General features: G+C 38.4%; 1 protein-coding gene and 1 pseudogene across 1 annotated transcript in view; one reads left to right on the plus strand and one right to left on the minus strand.

Annotated features, from left to right (window-relative positions):
• The window catches only part of LOC105005529, a 69,920-nt pseudogene extending 65,026 nt beyond the window's left edge, over nucleotides 1-4,894 (minus strand).
• AZIN1 (antizyme inhibitor 1) overlaps nucleotides 1-18,650 on the plus strand; it is a 31,143-nt gene that overhangs the window by 930 nt on the left and 11,563 nt on the right. The window contains exons 2-3 of the mRNA XM_010863497.1: nucleotides 4,509-4,646; nucleotides 17,817-18,014. Coding sequence (XP_010861799.1) covers nucleotides 17,913-18,014 — 102 coding nt within the window. The 5' untranslated portion in view covers nucleotides 4,509-4,646; nucleotides 17,817-17,912. The remainder of the gene's footprint in view (nucleotides 1-4,508; nucleotides 4,647-17,816; nucleotides 18,015-18,650) is intronic.

Here is an 18,650-nt window from a genome sequence, read left to right on the forward strand (position 1 = left end):
ATGAATGGAGCGGGGCGGGCCTGGCGCCGGCCTCCTGTGACAGCTGCCGGGGGAGGACGGGTGCCTGAGGGTGCGGACAGCGCGGCCCTCCCCTCTCTGCCGGAGGAAAGTTGACGCCGCTAAGGGGCCTGGCGGCGGGGAAACCCGGTGTCAGGTAGCGAGCAAGAGGCCTTTGGCCCCTTCTGGAAGCCTCGGGGCTGCCGCCCCGCCCCCTGCGGCGCTGGCGGTTGGGCCGAGTCGCCTTCACTCACCCCGGGCCGCCTCCTGGAGCCCAAGAATTAGTCACGATGGCTTCGTTTTCCCGTCCGCGCCACGATTCCTGGGCCGAGAGAGGGAGAGCAGTAGGCTTGGATGGCTTATCAAGTACTATTTTGGCAGTTAACGGTGGTGTTTCAGTACTTCCCTGGTTGCTCAGACGGGTCAAGAATTTGCCTTGCAATGCAGGCAACCCAGGTTCGATCCCTGGGTCGGGAAGATCCCCTGGAGAAGGAAATGGCAACCTACTCCAGTATTCTTGCCTGGAGAATCCCTATGGACAGAGGAGCCTGGCGGGCTACAGTCCTTGGGGTCGCTAAGAGTCGGACGCGACTGAGCGGCTAACAATTTCCACCAACGGTGGTGTTTTAACAGCCTTACCCAGAGTATATCTGAAACGTGTGTTTCTTAGGCTAAGCTACTGGTTCGGCAGCCTGAAAAGGTCGGGCGCACTGTTAACGGCCCCATGATATTTTAGCAGGTTTAACGGGATTTTGTGGTTGCATCGTGGACACAGTAAGATATTTTGTGTCCAGTCGTGTTTCCACCCTTCAGCCTCCAGCTTGGATGGGAACCTGAAGGCTCAAGGGAGAGAGTCGATATGTGATGAGGAAAGGTTGTTACAGATGAGCCTGGCAGAAATACGGCGAATGACTATAGGGCAGAGCCCTGCCAACCCGTTGATTTCTTTTACAAATATAGGAGAGTGCAGATACTGGTTATGAAGGCAAATAAGCCCTGAAGAGTTTAGTGGGAAAGATGTAGGCTCCTGATGGTCATAGGTGGTAGTGAAAGGTACCGTAATCAAGTAATCAGTGCCGTCCCTCTTGCCACTCAGGTTTGACTTAAACATTTTCAAACATATAGAAGGAGTGAAAGAATTGTACCCTCACCTGGATTCAGTAAACGATTAACATTTTGCTTTGCTTGTAATTGCTCTATTCATTTATCAATCTTTATTCTGTGTATTTCAAAGTAAGTTGGAGACACCAGAACACTTTACCCCTCCAACTTCAGTATGCACATATCATTAGTCTAACACTGTTTAAGTATTTCTTAAAAATCGGGTAAATTTTACATAACAGCAAAATGCACATGTCTTGAATATACCCTTTGACGAGTTTTGACAAAAATACAGCTGTGTAATACAAACCTTTATCAAAGATGAGAAAAGTGCCATCAAACCCAGAAACTTCTCTTTTGCCCCTTTAAGCTCCATCCCTTACTACCCACAAAGGCATTCACTGTTCTTTTTATTAACCATAGATTAGTTATTATGGAAGTTTATTCTAGAACTTCCATATAAATGAAACTATATATTGTGTGAAAGGTTTCTTTAACTCAGAGTGTTTTTGATATTCATCCATAGTGCACTCACCAGTAAATTGTTCCTTTTAACTGCCGAATAGTAGTCCATTATATGAATACCTTGCCTTTTTTTTTTTTCTTTAAACAACTTTATTTTGGAATAATTACAGATTTGTGGAAAAGTTACAAAGATAATACAGTTATTACTTCATACTTCTCACCTAGTTTACCTTATAAGAGGTGGTACCTTTGTCAAAATTAAGAAACTGACTTTGATACATTCAGTTCAGTTCAGTCGGCCAGTCCTGTCTGACACTTTGCGACCTCATGGACTGCAGCATGCCAGGCCTCCCTGTCCATCACCAACTCCAGGAGTTTACCCAAACTCATGTCCATTGAGTCGGTAATGCCATCCAACCATTTCATCCTCTGTCGTCCCCTTCTCCTGCCCTCAATCTTTGCCAGCATCAGGGTCTTTTCAAATGAGTCAGCTCTTCACATCATGTGGCCAAAGTATTGGAGTTTCAGTATCAGTCCTTCCAGTGAACACTCAGAACTGATCTCCTTTAGGATGGACTGGTTGGATCTCCTTGCAGTCCAAGGGACTCCCAAGAGTCTTCTCCAACACCACAGTTCAAAAGCATCAATTCTTTGGTGCTCAGCTTTATTTATAGTCCAACTCTCACATCCATACAATAAGACCACTGGAAAAACCATAGCCTTGATTAGACGGACCTTTGTTGGCAAAGTAATGTCTCTGCTTTTTAATATGCTGTCTAGGTTGGTCATAACTTTCCTTCCAAGGAGTAAGCGTCTTTTGATTTCATGGCTGCAGTCACCATCTGCAGTGATTTTGGAGCCCCCCAAAATAAAGTCTGACGCTGTTTCCACTGTTTCCCCATCTATTTGCCATGAAGTGACGGGACCAGATGCCTACCACCTAAACTCGAGATTTTCTTAGGATTTCACCAGTTTTTAGTGTCCTTTCTGTGTAGAGGCCAATCTCAGGTGCCACATTGCATTTAGTTGTCATGTCTTTGACAGTCTAGAGAAGTACCAGCCAAATATCCAATAAAATGTCCCCCATTTGAATTTGTTTGATAATTTTTCTCATGATTAGTCTGGGGTTTTGGAGTTTTGGAAAGAATACCAAAGTCATTGATAAAGGCAGTGTAAGGTGAGACATACTGATAACTGGGGATACTAAGTTTCTGGGTAGTTACTGTCAAAGTGATGGGAGGTTTTTAGTGCTTTTTATTGGTCACCTGCTGACTCAGTTAACTCTAGTTCTTTCTGTGCTATTTGCCAAGATAGTGTAGCAAGGGACATTCTCTTCAATCAGCTAAGAGATTTGATTGCAGTGTTGTACATGATCCAACTGATATAAACACCACTCTAAATGAGAAAAATTTAGCGTTCCCTGTGTCTTCTCCACGCCCCCGCTCATATTTTTATTTAACCTCCTCTTATGGTTGGTTAATCTTGACTGTACAAATGAGCATTCTGTTTATCCTGTAAATAAATGACCCTGTGCCCCCTTTATTTATATTAAAATGTGCCTTTGGAAATTCAGAGCCTTCATTTCCTACTAGTGTCTTTTCTGTTAGATGGAAATGTTTTAGAGATACTACTGAAGAACACTCATGAATTTCTGAAGTTTAATGTCATTAACATTTCACAGCACTGCTCTTCAGTTGTGCTGAGCAACAGAATAGCTACTGATATATAGGGGGAGGGAATATCTCACCTAGGATAATGATCCTGTTGCAAAGAATAGTTGAGAATAAACTCTGTCTCCAGTGGCTATGGCTTTTAATTTACTTAAATTACGTTGGTTTGGGGAGAATTGGAACCTTTGTTTTGGAGTATTTAGTTGGAATCTAATGTGATGTTAATAATCACTGTCACATGTTGATAGGATTCTTTTTTAATTATCCGTAAGTGTCATTGAGTATGTGATCAGGATACCCCTAGTAGATTGGAAGAACGTTTTACTTCCCCTAAGGGTGCCTCTATCCTGGTTGAGATATGAGATATGCTGAAGATGTGTCTAGAGTGCTTCTGGAATCTTGGATTCTTATGATTCCTACGTTTCATCATTTTTCTGGTTTCATTCTTACTCCCTATCTTCTAGAAATACTGTCAGGTTATATTACTTTAAAATAGCAATGACTGAAGTACAAGTAGAAGTGTAGGTTTAGTTGTTTAGGTTAGAAGTGATAAGTCTGTTCAGTCAAATCTTAATAGGTAAAAACCATTTGTAAAACTTAATTATCATTTTGTAGAGGGCCAAGCATGTTTACATTCATATGTTGTTCCTAGTGATAGTAGAGTGACTTAGATGTAGAAGGTTAGGAATGAGAAGGAGGTAAACATCTGTTACTTGTCAGATATGTAAGGCAGGTCTCAAAAGTTATTTCACAGGTACACATAGTATATTAGCTAAGTCACAAAAAATGTTTTTCTTTTTAATATGTAGTAGGATTTTATACTTAAAGAAAAACTTGGAATTTGTAAAGGAAAGGTTCTGGTTAGTTTCAGATTATTAGATACACATAAAATCTTGCATACATGTTAGGTTAGTGAGAGCACTTGTACATTTAAAAATTTTAGGCCACTTACAAATATGGGTTTTGGAGTAAGTAAAAGCAAAACTGAAATTGGGTGAAGCCTGGAAACTGAGTGAGGTAGATAGAGCAACTTGTAAGGTGACCATGGTCTCAAATTCAGTTTTGTATTCCTGCAGCTTGGAAATGCTTACTGTATAAAAACAGCATTTGATACTATGATAAACCCTTTGAAAACCTCATTTTGTGTAATGTGCTTTAATGAAACACTTCAAACTGAAACTTCTTCCTGAACTTAATCTTTACATCAACTTAACCTTCTTGAAGCACAACCTAGCATTTTTTAACATATGACTTATATATTTTTATTTTCTTTAGGGCGAACTTTCTGACCAAGTATACAACTACCCAGAGGGCCTAGGAGAAGTGCTGTATAGAGAACAGTTCGACTTCAACGCTGAGCCACCTTGGGAACCTAGCTGATGATAGGGGGGTTCCATCTCCTAACTTGTCCATGTAAGTATTTTCACATCTGTGCAGAGGGTGAGGGAGGGTCTTATAGAAGTAAAGGAGAGTTGTTGTTCAGTCTTTTCAGAACTCTAAATTGTGTTTACCACTTACTCCCTCCCCAACTATTTTTGGGCCATACATTGCAGCTTGCGCCATATCAGTTCCCCTGACAAGGGGTTGAACCCAGGCCACGCCAGTGAGAAAGCCTGGAATCATAACCACTAGGCTACCAAGGAACTTCCCTACTTACCCATATAGTTGATTCAGTTGTGCACATTATTACTATATTTAAGTATATACTGCAGGCTAAATTTCAATTAAATCTTATTAGTCCAGATTTTAATATAAGTTGGAGAGATGGTTTTTTATTTTTTTAATTAAATGTGGGTGGTAACTTATCACACCATTCAACCATTTAATTTGGTAGATTCAAGTATTTGGGCTTAAGTCAGAAAAGAAAGTTTATTTTTAAATATAGTAAAAGATTCTACTCTCCATTCTACTCACCAGAGCACTGGCCTAAAGCATTGCATTTAAGAGATGAATCTTAATTCTTGTTTTCTGGTTATGAGCTTCTTGCCAGATACAATGTGATTTCTAGAGTTGATATTCTTTTTCACAAAATGACTGTATGCTACTCATCTGGTGGAAAAACTGGTTGTTTTCAAAGGTCTTACTGAGAGGTGATGATGCATGCTTAGCTCCCAGCATATTGCCTTACCAAGAGATTTTTAAGAATAGTTTTTGACTTTGCTTACTTGATTTTCTGTGTGTGGATTTAACTTTGAATTAAACCTCGGTGCAGAATGCAGTTTCATAGTAAAGTGTTTGAATGTGTGCTGCTAAATTTGTGTGGGTCATTAATTAAAATTGTTTTATTATTTGTAGATTTTTTTAGCTGTTGAAATTTGAGTTTAGGTGTTGAGATTTGGGTGTTTTTAAATGGGCTAGAGAACCTGGAGGGAGTAACACAAGAAAATTTCAAGAAAGAGATCTAATTGGATAGAGTATGTTAAAGGAAACCTTTTCAACACATTTACTGTTAACCTCAAATTACAATTCTTAGATTTTTTTTTTTAAGTCTTATACAGAGAGAAAAATGATTTCTGAAAAGTTCTACTGATTTAAAATCCAGATTGGGGGGTTTCCCATACTGGTCTTCTAGCTGTGTGAATTTGAGCAAATTGCTTATTTTTTAAATCACAGCTGAGAAAATCAAACTAGAACAGTTCCTTTAACCCTAAATAGGTTGATTTCTCTTTCTTTGAGTATTTTAATCATGCTTTGTTAATGCAGTCTCGTCTTTGGAACATTAGCATAACCTAGAATAGAACTGCAGACACTGGATTCCACCCAGACCTGAATCAGAAATATGCATTTTAACCAGGTGGCTTGTATGCATATTAAAAAGTATAGTTGTCACCAATTCAGTGCCAAGCCAGTTAGTTCTTACATTTTATTAGTCATCTATTCCACTTCCAGCATATCTGATATTTTCTCCTAAGTTGGCTTGAAGATTTAAAACTTTTTTGGGTGGGATATACTTGATTCCATAGTCAGAAGTAGATTCTAAAGTGGAAATTTCATAGCAAATTTCTTGTTTTAAGCAAGACCGTATTAAAGGATGACTTCTTTTATTTCAAGTCTCTCTTAATGAAAACTTAACTTTGCATTATATGTCATATTTCTAGTGGTATTTCCTCTTAGACTTGAAAAACCAATATCATTGAGCTCATACATTGATAAATGATTCAGCTTAAGGAAAAGTCTGTAGGGTAATTAATACTGTAGAATTCAGAAAGTTATAATTTCCTGCTTTTTTATATGTGGAGGTGTTGTGGTTATAGGCACAGATAGAAAATGCTAACAGTATTCATTCTGCAGGTTCTGGCAGCCAGAGTGACTGGCTTATTCATTCTGCCCAGGTACAGTATATATTAAGTGAAACTTTTAACTCATAGTACTTTGCTACAGCCACAATCTCTTAATCATACAATTCTAAAATCAAAAGGTTAAAAAAAAAATTTATAGCTTCCTTGATACGACCTAACCTGATTTGGGAACAAAAAGTTGACCTGAATCTGAGCTGAATTTGAAGCTATTTTTATTTTGACTTATCCCATTTAGTGCTAATATTCCTGAATTTTGCTGCAGAAGTATTCTGATAAGCATGTTGACTCGTAGCCTCATGGAGACTGTTAAATAATATATTAAAAGTATATAGATTAAATTGCTATTCTAAAATCTGAGAAATTTTGAAGTCAGAAAGCTGTCTATCCCCAAAGGTTTCTTGACTAGAATTAGTAAAGATGGCAAGAGAAATTTTACATTCCAGAAATGTCCTTAGATATCAATAGCAGTTTTGAGGTGCTAGACATTGAAATCCTGAGATGTCTCCTGTGGAGCAACAATATTATTTGAAAATTTTTAAGTCATTCAAAAGACTTAACACACTGGCCTTTGTGGAAAACAGTTGGCACATAGCACTGCAAAATGTATAGTTAAATAAGCTCTATTTGAACTGCATTTTACTCCCAATCGGAGAAGGAAATGGCACCCCACTCCAGTACTCTTGCCTGGAAAATCCCATGGACGGAGGAGCCTGGTAGGCTACAGTCCATGGGGTCTCGAAGAGTCGGACACGACTGAGCAACTTCACTTTCACTTCACTTTCATCCATTGGAGAAGGAAATGGCAACCCACTCCAGTGTTCTTGCCTGGAGAATCCCAGGGACAGAGGAGCCTGGTGGGCTGCCGTATATGGGGTCGCAGAGTCGGACACGACTGAAGCAACTTAGCAGCAGCAGCACATACTCCCAATATTCCAATAGGATTTCTTTGCAGGTGGTCTAAGCTCTAGGATTGACTTTTAGAGTTAGGTTTTCAAATCAGGTAGTCATCTGAATTTTTAGATAGTAATTAAGTATCTAGAAACTTTATAAATTGCTTACATAGTAAAGTGTTTTTTTGAATAGTGTGTGGTGGTATGTGTGAGCACTGTAAAGATATCTTAATGCTTAACTAATATCTCTGATTAATGAAGGGCTCAAATTGTAGAAAAACTTTGTGGGGTGCCTTTTAAATTTCTTAGACTCTATGCTGCAGTAGTTTTTCAGTGGGCTAGATTTTTCAAGTTATTTTAACTAGAGCTCTGATTATGATTAATAGATTAGCCCAGTGCAAAAATTCTAAAGACTATTTCAGAAAACCAAATTCTCCTAACCAGCAGCTTCTATTAGCCGATCTAATGACGAAGTCAGATAAATTATTAGTATATTCCTTTTAATGTTTTGTTCCTGTTGATAAGAATGGAAAAGGGATTTGATTAATTGACTTATCTAGATGGAGCTTTCTGTTTGTTAATATCTGCATGCTTTAAAAGGGGCTGCCTTACCTAAATTGAAGTTATTTTAAGTAGGGACATAAAATGCTCTTTATGAATTTACTGTGTAGAGCTGTTCCTTTGTGTTTTACTGTTGTCAGTAGGAAGGGCAGGTTTTTGGCTCTTTATGGAGAATAGATAGGGTAATTTAAAGATTCTGTGATGCAAGTCAATTCAGAATCTTTATTAATGATTGTTGATAGTCATCAACAATCACAGTGATGAATAAAGCTATCATTGAAACACACTAGTTTAGGGACTAGTTTTTAAAGTAAGTGTATCCCCTTGGCATGCAAACAGCAGTATTCAGTGGTATCTTATTGCCTGTGTAAAGTAGTGCCCCCAAAAAAGCATTCTGTATAAGCCCAGTGGGAATAATAGCCTGTTACTGGATAAAACAGGGTTTGGGGGACATGGTACTCTTTCTTTAGGCAAATTTAGACTTTCCTGGGAGGGCCAAATAGAGCAGCAGGCAGTGTAGACCATTCTTAAAAGGGAATAAAAGGTTCTTGAATTTATTACAGAAGATAGTTGAGCTGAGAAAATTAAAGTCACTACCAATCTGTGTATTCCATTACATTCTCTTTAGTCTTAATTTCAGAGTTTTTGAGTTCGGGGTTCTTTGCCCTGAAAAAAAGCATTTTGAGATACTTAATTCTTCTGATTAGGAGTAAATAAGGTATTGTTACTGTAAACTGTGTCTTATAAACTATAAAATCTAGGTAAATTGTAGGCTGCTTTTAGGCTGGCCAATTGTTCAGACCAGCATAAGGAGCTGTTGCAAGTGAAATGCTCTCACCTACTAGAAAACACAGATCCTTTTGTCCTTCACCTCCATTCCAGGGTCATCTGTGCACACTTAATTAAGCAATTTGTCACAAGCTAACTGAAACAGCGGTTTGGCCATCCTTTTTTTCTAATCCAGTGAATAATGTGAAGAACATTGTGGCATGAATAGAAAATACTTGTACAGCATGCTGAGTTGCGAAGGATTAGGCCGATGATGTTCAGTCTGCCCAAACCATACCCAGCCACCACAAGGTCTTCAATGCCTGTATCTGAGTGACTTGTAGCAGGACCCAAGATGATAAACTCTTCCGGAATGCTCTGCTCTAAACTTTTCCCACCTTTATTATCTTATGTAAGCATGCATTTCATTTCTCTAGGATTTACTTGGTGTGAAGTTTTGACTTTTTTTCCTTTATTGTCTAGTTCTGTAAACTTGTGAATTGAAATCAGTTGTTCAGATGCTCGATGCATTTGAGTGCTTGGGAACTATATATGACTAATGGCTATTGTTTTGGATGGTGACAGATCATCACAGAAAATTCTATTGGACAGCATCATTGAGTAGTATTAGTTGTATTAATCTTAAAATATCTATTAGTAAGAATCATAGGAATTACACACTCTCATCTTTCTCCTTAGATTTGTCTAGTAAAAAGCTATTCCTCAACTGTAGAGGCTTTTCAGTCTCATATTCTTGTTGAAGAATTCTTGCATTGCCTAGCATGTTCTTAAAATCAAGCTCCCTGCTGCCTTCATGTGCTCATCAGACTGAAATTAATATTAGGCTTACATTAAATATATGACTATGGGTTATTGTTTGGCTACACTTTTCTTGCGAGACCTTTGTTCCCTAACCAAGGATCGAACCCATGGCCTCTGCAGTAGAAACAGTCCTAAACACTGCACTGCCAGGAAATTCCCTATCTCTTGTTTTTTATTACAAAGATCCTTCAGTGCCCAGTTTGTAAAGAGCTGCTAAATTAGTATATCTTAGCAAATCATCTGGGTTCAGTATGATTGCCATGTGATATTTGACATGACCAAAAGCAGGATGGGATGTCCTAGTATGTTCAACATGGCTACTGATAGCAAACTAAAACTCAAAGTGAGATTTGCTATCCTAAGTTCTGGAAGAGCTCCTATAGGTCAGTAAGAAAAAGCGAAGAAAAGAAAAAGACATCCCCCCACCCCCACCCCACACACAAATAGGAAAATGAACAAAAGGCTTAAAAACAGTTTTTCTGTAACAGACTAGCAGTTTCACTCCCAGGTACGTGGCCCTAGACTGCAGCACCTAGACTGATGCTCCCTAAACTCCCAGTCGGTAACATAGACTCTTGTTGCAGAATGTCAGGTGGCACACTACTTGGCTGTTAATTTGTGGACCAGCTAGTTTGCAGGTAACATTTTTTTTTTTTTTTAAATATTTATTTTGTTGTGCCGAGTCTTAGTTGTGCCAGTTGCAGCATGTGTCTAGTTCCCTGACCGTGGATTGAACTTGGATGCTCTGCATTGGGAGCACAGACTCTTAACCGCTGGATCACCAGAGAAGTCCTATGGACTGTAATTTGAGTAATGCTCCTCTTGGGTACATAAATAATAGCAAGAGATTATATGGTGTTTAGGGCTTCCCTGGTAAAGCGTCTGCCTACAGTGCGGGACACCCGGCTTTAATCCCTGGGATGGGAAGATCTCCTGGAGAAGGAAATGGCAACCCACTCCAGTATTCTTGCCTGGAAAATCCTGTGGACGGAGGGGCCTGGTAGGCTACAGTCCGTGGAGTCGCAGAGAGTCAGACCCAACTGAGCTACTTTACATATGGTGTTTATAAACAATATAGCCCATAGGTCCTGTTGTACATCTATAAAGAATAGTGCACAGCAGTGAAAATTAACAGACTCCAGTCCTGTCTGTCTGTGTGAAGGAATTGAAACTTCAAGTTGAGCAAAAGAAGTTATAGTAGGAAAACAGTGATTCCATTCATGGTTCAAAACCAATAAAGCCAATGTTTTATGGGCATATAGGGGAATAAAAAGATTAAATAACAGGGGAATGATGATTAGAAAAGTCTGAACATGTTTATTCTATAGGAGATGAGGGGATACAACCACAACTACCCAGTAATGATGTACAGGGGCTTCTAAGGTATTCAGTCCTCTGCCTGGTGTGTAGTGCAGTAATTGTAATGTACCTGTGCTTTGTATAATAAAAATAAGTTTTCCTCTGGGTGAGGTGGCAGTGAGATCTGCCCTTGGGTATTCAAAACAGTAGTTCAGTGCATTTGTTTAAAGGGAATTTCCCTGTGCTGCAGCAGGAAAACTAGAAAGCTCGGAATTAAAATGATTATGTATTTGGTGCTGTTCATGTTGCATTACAATAGTTATTTGCAGTGTTACTACATTTTAATTACCGTAAGGATTTACATAGTTTACTTCCATGCAGGTACACACTTGCTCTAGAAAAAAATTTAGTCTTCACATCAAATAGTGAAGACACTTTTTTTTATTAAGGGAGCCTAATCTTGTCAATCACTTGCAATAGTATATTGCTGTGAAATTCTTTTCTCATTAAGATGTATTATAGAATTTAATGGGAAGCATTTTGCATTGAGCAGCCTTTACCTGAGCATTTCAAACTTAGCCTGTTGGGCTAATTTCCCTTAGGATTTGTGTGTCACCTCCCCCTTTATCTACCTCCTATTCATTCTTGTTCTTGTCTTCTGGGTTTTGTTTTGTTTTTTTTTAAGTAATTCTTCAGCAGTCACCTTAGTGTTCTTACTCTAAAGTTTTTTTCATCCTTATCACCTGAAAAACTGAAGGGTATTTATTGTCATTATTGGCTTTCCTCTTTAACTGTCAGTGAAAGCAACCCCTGCCTTGATATCCTAAGTACTCAAAATAGGCTGTTACTATCCATCACTTTTTTTTTAAATCCATCACTTATTTTTGATCCAGCATGGAAAATTTTTATATGGGCTTATGATCACACAGATTTATTGGCACTTCTCACCTACCAGTTCTGGTGTGTGGCTTCCTGGAGCTCCTTCCTGGAGGCCTGCTCCAGATCTCATGTTTTTAGTGCCAATGTCATCCTTCTGCTCTTGTGACCAGTTATTTCTGAAGGTATGCTGTGTGATAAGTAACATTTTTTTGTGGGATGTAGAAGGCAAAGGTGATTTTTGACAGCTTTTTTTTTTTTTTGCAAGAGAGATCTTAGTTTCCTGACTAGGGTTGGAACCTACACTCCCTGCAGTGAAAGTGTGGAGTCTCAACCAGTGGACCACCAGGGAAGTCCTGCATTGTGTCTACTTTAAAGCTGTGAGCTGAGTGCTAAGTCATCAAATGCCTATGCAAAAAATAATTTAAAAGGTAGAAATAGCCTTAGGCTTCTCCAGGGTAATAGTAGTAGTGTAAATTTCAAAATATCTTACATTCTCATTTTTAATGAGTAAAACTCCTTTTAGAAAACTGGTGATGTGTTAAGGTTGGGTTTCCTGCTTAGATGTCTCTGAAACAGTACTCTCAACTTTTCAGCTCTCCCTGTTCTACTTCCAGGGAGGTCTTCACTTCAGAAATCCAAGACTCATATTCATCCAGCTTGGTGTCAAGTGGGCTGTTGCTGCCAGAATTATCTTGTGATTATTTGAGAGATGTATCAGTTTCTTCTGAAGTACAATCAACTGTAGAAGCCTTTGTAGCAGGTGTGTAACAAAGCAGGTGCCCAGCTGCTGCAGCCACTCCTGTTGGAGTTTCCCTCTCCATGACATGAGGAGTCATGAAGGCTCTAGGGAGCAGTGTGGTTCTTGGGAGCCTTTTCTTTCCTTGGCAGCTCTTCCTAAAAAATGTATTATCAAAAAACACCAATATAAAGGTGTAAATAAGGACTGTTAAACACTTTTTTCTTCCCAGCTATGATGTCCAAGAGGAAATTACTTATTATAAATGTAGTATTGTGATTGCAGCAGTTGTATTGGTATAAAATAAGCTGAGCTTTCTTTCACCATATATTAAGATGTTTGTTTGTCAAAATAGCCTAAAGGCTGTTGTGAGTAGAGAGCACGTTCTAGAGTCTGTTGATAATAATAAATTTGGGAGCGTCTATTAAAAATGGATTTGCTATTAAGTTACAAAGCATTTTAAGGAGAACCTAAGATTTAAATGGAGTAGATTTCCTAAAGTTTAATGTGAAAATAAATCAATGTCCAGCAACACTAGGCTGTAGTATATAGTGGTCTATAACATGCTAAAACGAGTAAATCAGTTCTATTTCTGATTTATACAGCATTTTAAAAAATGGCACAGTAAGTTGTGTTGGATCAAGGTGAAGGAGTTTGGTATCACTTGGGTTTGAGTCTGCTGCTTTTTTTTTTTTTTTTTTGGACCTTGCACCTGGCTTGCAGGATCAAACCGAGGCCCCCTGCAGTGGAAACACAGAGTCCTAACCACTGGGTCCTCAGGAAAGTCCTTAAGTCTGCACTCTTAACAGAGAGATTCCTATAAATTCCCTGTTTTGTAGATTAACTTGGCTGATCTGGCATAGAGTAAACTCTGCTCACCCCCAGCACATACACACTTATTTTCATTCTAACTCCCTAGAACATGCTGTGTCAGATTTTTGGTTTAATGTTATCACCAAGTAACTATATGCCTCTTGAAAATATTTCAGTCAAATATTTCTTTACTTCAGTGTCTTGTAAAGCAGAAATGTAGCACATAAGCCTTTTTGCAGCAGTGAACTTTAAACTATTTTTGCTAACATGTGAAGAAAATTGCAAGCGTAGACTTCTGAGGGTATGATTATGAACTGCTTTTTAGGACTGCTTCAGTGAGATTGGGCGTAGGAAAGACTCAAGCAAGATCAGCCTACGCTTATCCACCTACTTAAGCCTTTTCAGTTGTTGGAAATACTGGGCTTCCAAGTGAATGTTTCTTTTGAGCACAGGGTTTGTTGGCTTAAAATTTGTTAGAAACTAGCTTTCCTGAAGGTTTTTGTGTTTGGTGGATTCTTTTGAGGAAACAGTTTTTTCCGGACACAGCTTTTAGTTTTTAACTGACTTTTGCTTTTACATGTGGGTCACTTGTGTATATCAAGGTTTTGGCTCCTTTTAAGATGTGAAAGATGGACCTTTTTTTCCAACACACTATAGGGCATTCCTTGCTGTTGCCACCACAAACTTTAAGTTTCAAAACTCCCATTCTTAGAATCAGTTGTCCTTGGTCCGTCTGTTTGTCAGCACCTACCATGCGCCAGGAATCTCAAGACCTTCCTAGGGAGCATCTGAGAAGATAAACCAAGATGGAGCTCCACATGTACCCTCTTTTAAGGATAGATGTTATTAGATTGGTTTTAATCAACTGTTACTGCAGCGCTCAGTATAATTAAGGAAGTAAAAAATACTATGTTAACACCTGTTTTAGTGGTCTCAAGTGTGTTAGTCCCCAAATCCTTTTTGTCAGTCCTGCCAATGTGGCAAATTGTATTTTTTTGTCACAGTCCTTTTGTGAGTCAGATTGGGATTGGTAAACTAACCCTATGGTTACTTCAGAAGTGAGAGTTCTATTTCAGTGATGGGAATACAGCCACTCTACATGCACTCTTAAGTCTTTCCTTTAGAGCAAGGAGTACTTTAACATATTTTTATTTGTATTAATAGTACATTTATTTGTCAGCTGTTTTAGTTTGACCTTTACTATTTATATTTGAAATTCTTGCACTTCTACAAGAGTCTGTAATGATAGCAGATGTTTGCCTGAGGTGGACAAAAGGACATGAAGAAATTTATCTTTATGATAGTGGTGATTATACTGGTATATACATTCGTCAGAATGAGGTTGTACATTATTGCATGTAAACTCTTGATAAGATTAAAAAAAGGAAAAAGTTTAGGGTTTACCTGAATTTAGGCAAGTGATATAGAAGGAACAAGGTTGTTATGTAGGAACTAGTCTTAAGAAAGGTGTGAAGACTGTAAGAAGGCATGATAGGCTGTTTTGGTACCATATATGAATATAGTGTAGAGTTTATTAACAACTGTGGGAGTTCATATGTCTGAGAAATGGTTAATTGATTTGGGGATGTCATTGTCTCTATCAAAGAGCCTAAGAGTTGTGTTGGATTTATTACACTTGGCAAAGGTTGCATTTTTTATACATTAAAGGTTTGTGGCAACCTTGTTTTTGGCAATCTGTTGGTGCCATTTTTCCAAGAGCATTATTTTTTAGTTAAGGTATGTACATTGGGGTTTTGGTGGGGTTTGTTGTTGGTTTTTTTTTTTTTTTTTTTGCACACTTGATAGACTATAGAATAGTATAAACGGAACTTCTATATGAATGGGGAAACCAAAACATTTATGTGACTTGCTTTAATGATATACTCACTTTATTATAATGGTCTGGAACCAAACCTGCAGTTTCTCCAAGATATGCCTGTAATTTTGTCATCAGCATCTCCCAAGCTAGCCTGATTTTTCTGTGCCTCAATAAAATGGAATAATACTGTCATAGTGGTTTTTGAGGGTTAAGAGAATATTGTACAAAGTTTTTGGCACACTGCTATAAAAAATGTTTGCTTTTAGATTAAGCTAGTTTAGCAGGCAGTGAGATTTGACTGAATCTGTAGATTATATAATTTGAAAATAGTTTGAAAAAGTCCTTAGGAGAACCCTGGTTCGATCCCTGGGTTGGGAAGATCCCCTGGAGAAGGGAATGGCTACCCATTCCAGTATTCTGGCCTGAAAATCCCATGGACTGTATAGATGGTCACAAAGAGTTGGACACTACTAAGTAACTTTCACTCACATAACCATAACCTTACTTGATCTACAAAAATTTGTGAAGAATGTGGGCATTCAGCAGATAAGACTGGGATGAATGGACCTGATGTTTTTGTGACTATTTAGGATCATAATGTCGGAGGAAAATTAGCCTGTTCAGTCATTCAGTTGTGTCCAACTCTTTGCGACCCCATGGACTGCAGCATACCAGGCCTCCCTGTCCATCACCAACTCCCTGAGTTTACTCAAACTCATGTCCATTGAGTCGGTGATGCCATCCAACCATCTCTAGCTGAAGGAAATTGAGGTTCTTCTTGTCCTGACTTTAAAAACTAGAACTTTACTTGGTAGCAGTTGCCTGTGATGGTCCATAGTTGATAAGGTTCCCAGGTAAATACTGCGTAGAGAGTAGAAACTCCTTAGGAATCTGATGAGCTGAAACACTAGGCTAAAGATCTTGATTAAGTATTTTTCATTATTAATAGGATAAGTGATCTTTTTTAATGTGTAACCTTTATCGTTCTGTTTGCATTAGTGCAGTTGAATATCCCCCTAAAATTGATGTTCTGATTGGTCTTATATTGCTTAAAATAAACATGTATCCTCAAGCCTAAATGTCTACTTTATGGGCACAGATTTAAATCATTTCTGGTATAACAATTTTAAGATTTTCTCAGTAAACTGAATATAGTTGACTCCTTGGAAATACAGCTGTTGCTGTTTTTAAAATATTGTGTGTATTTCATGAAAATGACTAATGCTGTGGCTTATTGATGAATTGTTTTGGTGCAACCAAAAAGCTGATACTTTTGAGAACCATTGAAATGAAGTATATTTTTAGGACAAGGGCCTCCACTTGAGGTGAACTCTGGCATAGAGCATGGGGAGGGGAAGAGAAAGGGGGTAATCAAAGAGGCAGGAAAAGCTGTGTATGTTGCCAGGATCTGGTCTAAGTCCATTAAAATTAATGTGGCACCCAGAAATCAGTCCCAGACAAGGAGCGACAGCATCTGTCTCGAGAACTTGTTAGGTTTATAGACTTTATGTTAAAAGAAATCTTTGCCTAAAGTAACCTTGTATGTGTGTGTGTGTCAGTCACTCAGTCGTGTCTGACTCTCTGCGACCCCATGAACTGCAGCCTGCCAGGCTCCTCTATCCATGGAATTCTCCATGCAAGAGTTATGGAGTGGATGCCATTTCCTTCTCCGGGGGATAAGGACCAGTAAGTTCAGCAAAGAAGATAGACTTAGGTATGGGCTGCTCCAGAGGTGATGTGGAGAAAGAGGGAAACTTGATTTGTTTGGGGAAGAGTTGGATTCAGTATGATGCCTTTTTAAAAATCAGAGTTCTTAGTAAATAAATGTTCATGATGTGTATATAGGTCCCTAACTTATACCTGGTTTCAAATTGCCGTGACATTCTTGGATTTCTGGCAGTTAGCTCTTTCAAGTCAGTACTTAAACAAGTGCTTGTAATTTTTTTTTTTAACAACAGTTTTTTGAAGTAGTTGACCTTGGATTGCACAGCTATTAAATGACAAAGCCAGGACTAGGTTTTCTGACTTATGTTCCAGAAACATTTTCACCAAATAAGCTTACCTCAAAGAGACTTAATTGTTAACTTGATTGAACTAGTTCTGTTGTAGCTTGTGGTGTGGGATCCAGATCAGAGCTACAGATGTCCTCCTGAAGTCAGCCTCCACTTTTACCCATTCCTGTTGCTTACACATCACCTACTCTAGAATTTTACTTAGAAGACGTTTATCTGCAGTTACCTGGTATCACACTGGTTACGTGACTGGCAGTGTATTGAAGTTCAGACTATTTTGATTGCTTGGCTGCAGATATTTATTTCGCTAGCTTTCTTTACTTAAAATGAGTAAAGTTGTTTGTGTTATATGGGAGAACCACAAACAAGATGAATAAAAAGACTGGCTCTGCAACTCTATGTAAATAAGGTGATGGTGTTGATTTGTAACATTCCGCATGTTTCAGCTACCTTCCCAAGAAACTGTCATGTTAAGCTTGTCTTTTTATGTATAAATTCACATTTGCTTTAAAATGGGCACCAAGGAAAGGATTTTGGTGATCTAGGGTTTCTGAAAATGGTAAGTGATTACGCAGATTCTTCACTAAATTAGGTTCCTCTTATTAGCACACTCCAACTGACAGCTCATATATTAGGTTTAACTAATGAAATAATACAGACTTTGAAATAACTTCTATTTTGACAGTTTGTTGCATATTCTAAGGACCCAGACGTAAGGCTTGGTGGCCCGTCTCTTGTTTTTCCTGGTTTATGACTTTCGGCTTTGTGGAATACGGCTGAGATGAAAGGATTTATTGACGATGCAAACTACTCCGTTGGCCTGTTGGATGAAGGAACAAACCTTGGAAATGTTATTGATAACTATGTTTATGAACATACCCTGGTAAGTGTGTCATATTGGATTTCTTAAAATACAGTGTTTATAATAATTTCTGAAATACGAAGCATCATTACTGCTACTTAAGCTCATTTTTGTTTTGTACTTACTGATACAGTAATTTTTGTTTATTGCTTTACGGAAAGAATTTGTTTTTGTTGGAGCTAATTTCCTATATTCCCCAAATTTGAAGAAGTTTCCAGGTTAGTGATGTTCAGTAGCAGGATACCCAAAAAGCTTTCTCTTGACCTCTACAGGTATGTTTAAGTCTTCTCTCACACCAGCAAAATCCTGCTGCTCTCTTCTGTCATCGGAGTTCTTTTTTGGGGGGTGAGGAAGAATGACACTTGTCCTACCATTCAGTCTATTCTGTAGCCTCTCATGTCACTAGTCTTAGTCAATTGTACATTTCCTGGGTCAGAACATTAGGGTGGCAGCCTGTCTTTGGTCAGTATATTCTAATAATGTGGATTATAGAAAACAGTAATATTTTCATGACATTTCAAATAATATCTGAATGTTGTATGTTTTAAATAAAGATTATTTTGTCTGCCATCTAGCATTGGGTAATTTATTCTCTGGATGGTATGTGTAGTCATCTCTCTACCTCCAGGGTAGCTCCAGCTTCAGAATCAATCATGA

Source organism: Bison bison, unplaced genomic scaffold, assembly GCF_000754665.1.
Source record: "Bison bison bison isolate TAMUID 2011002044 unplaced genomic scaffold, Bison_UMD1.0 scf7180017864491, whole genome shotgun sequence".
NCBI lineage: Eukaryota > Metazoa > Chordata > Mammalia > Artiodactyla > Bovidae > Bison > Bison bison.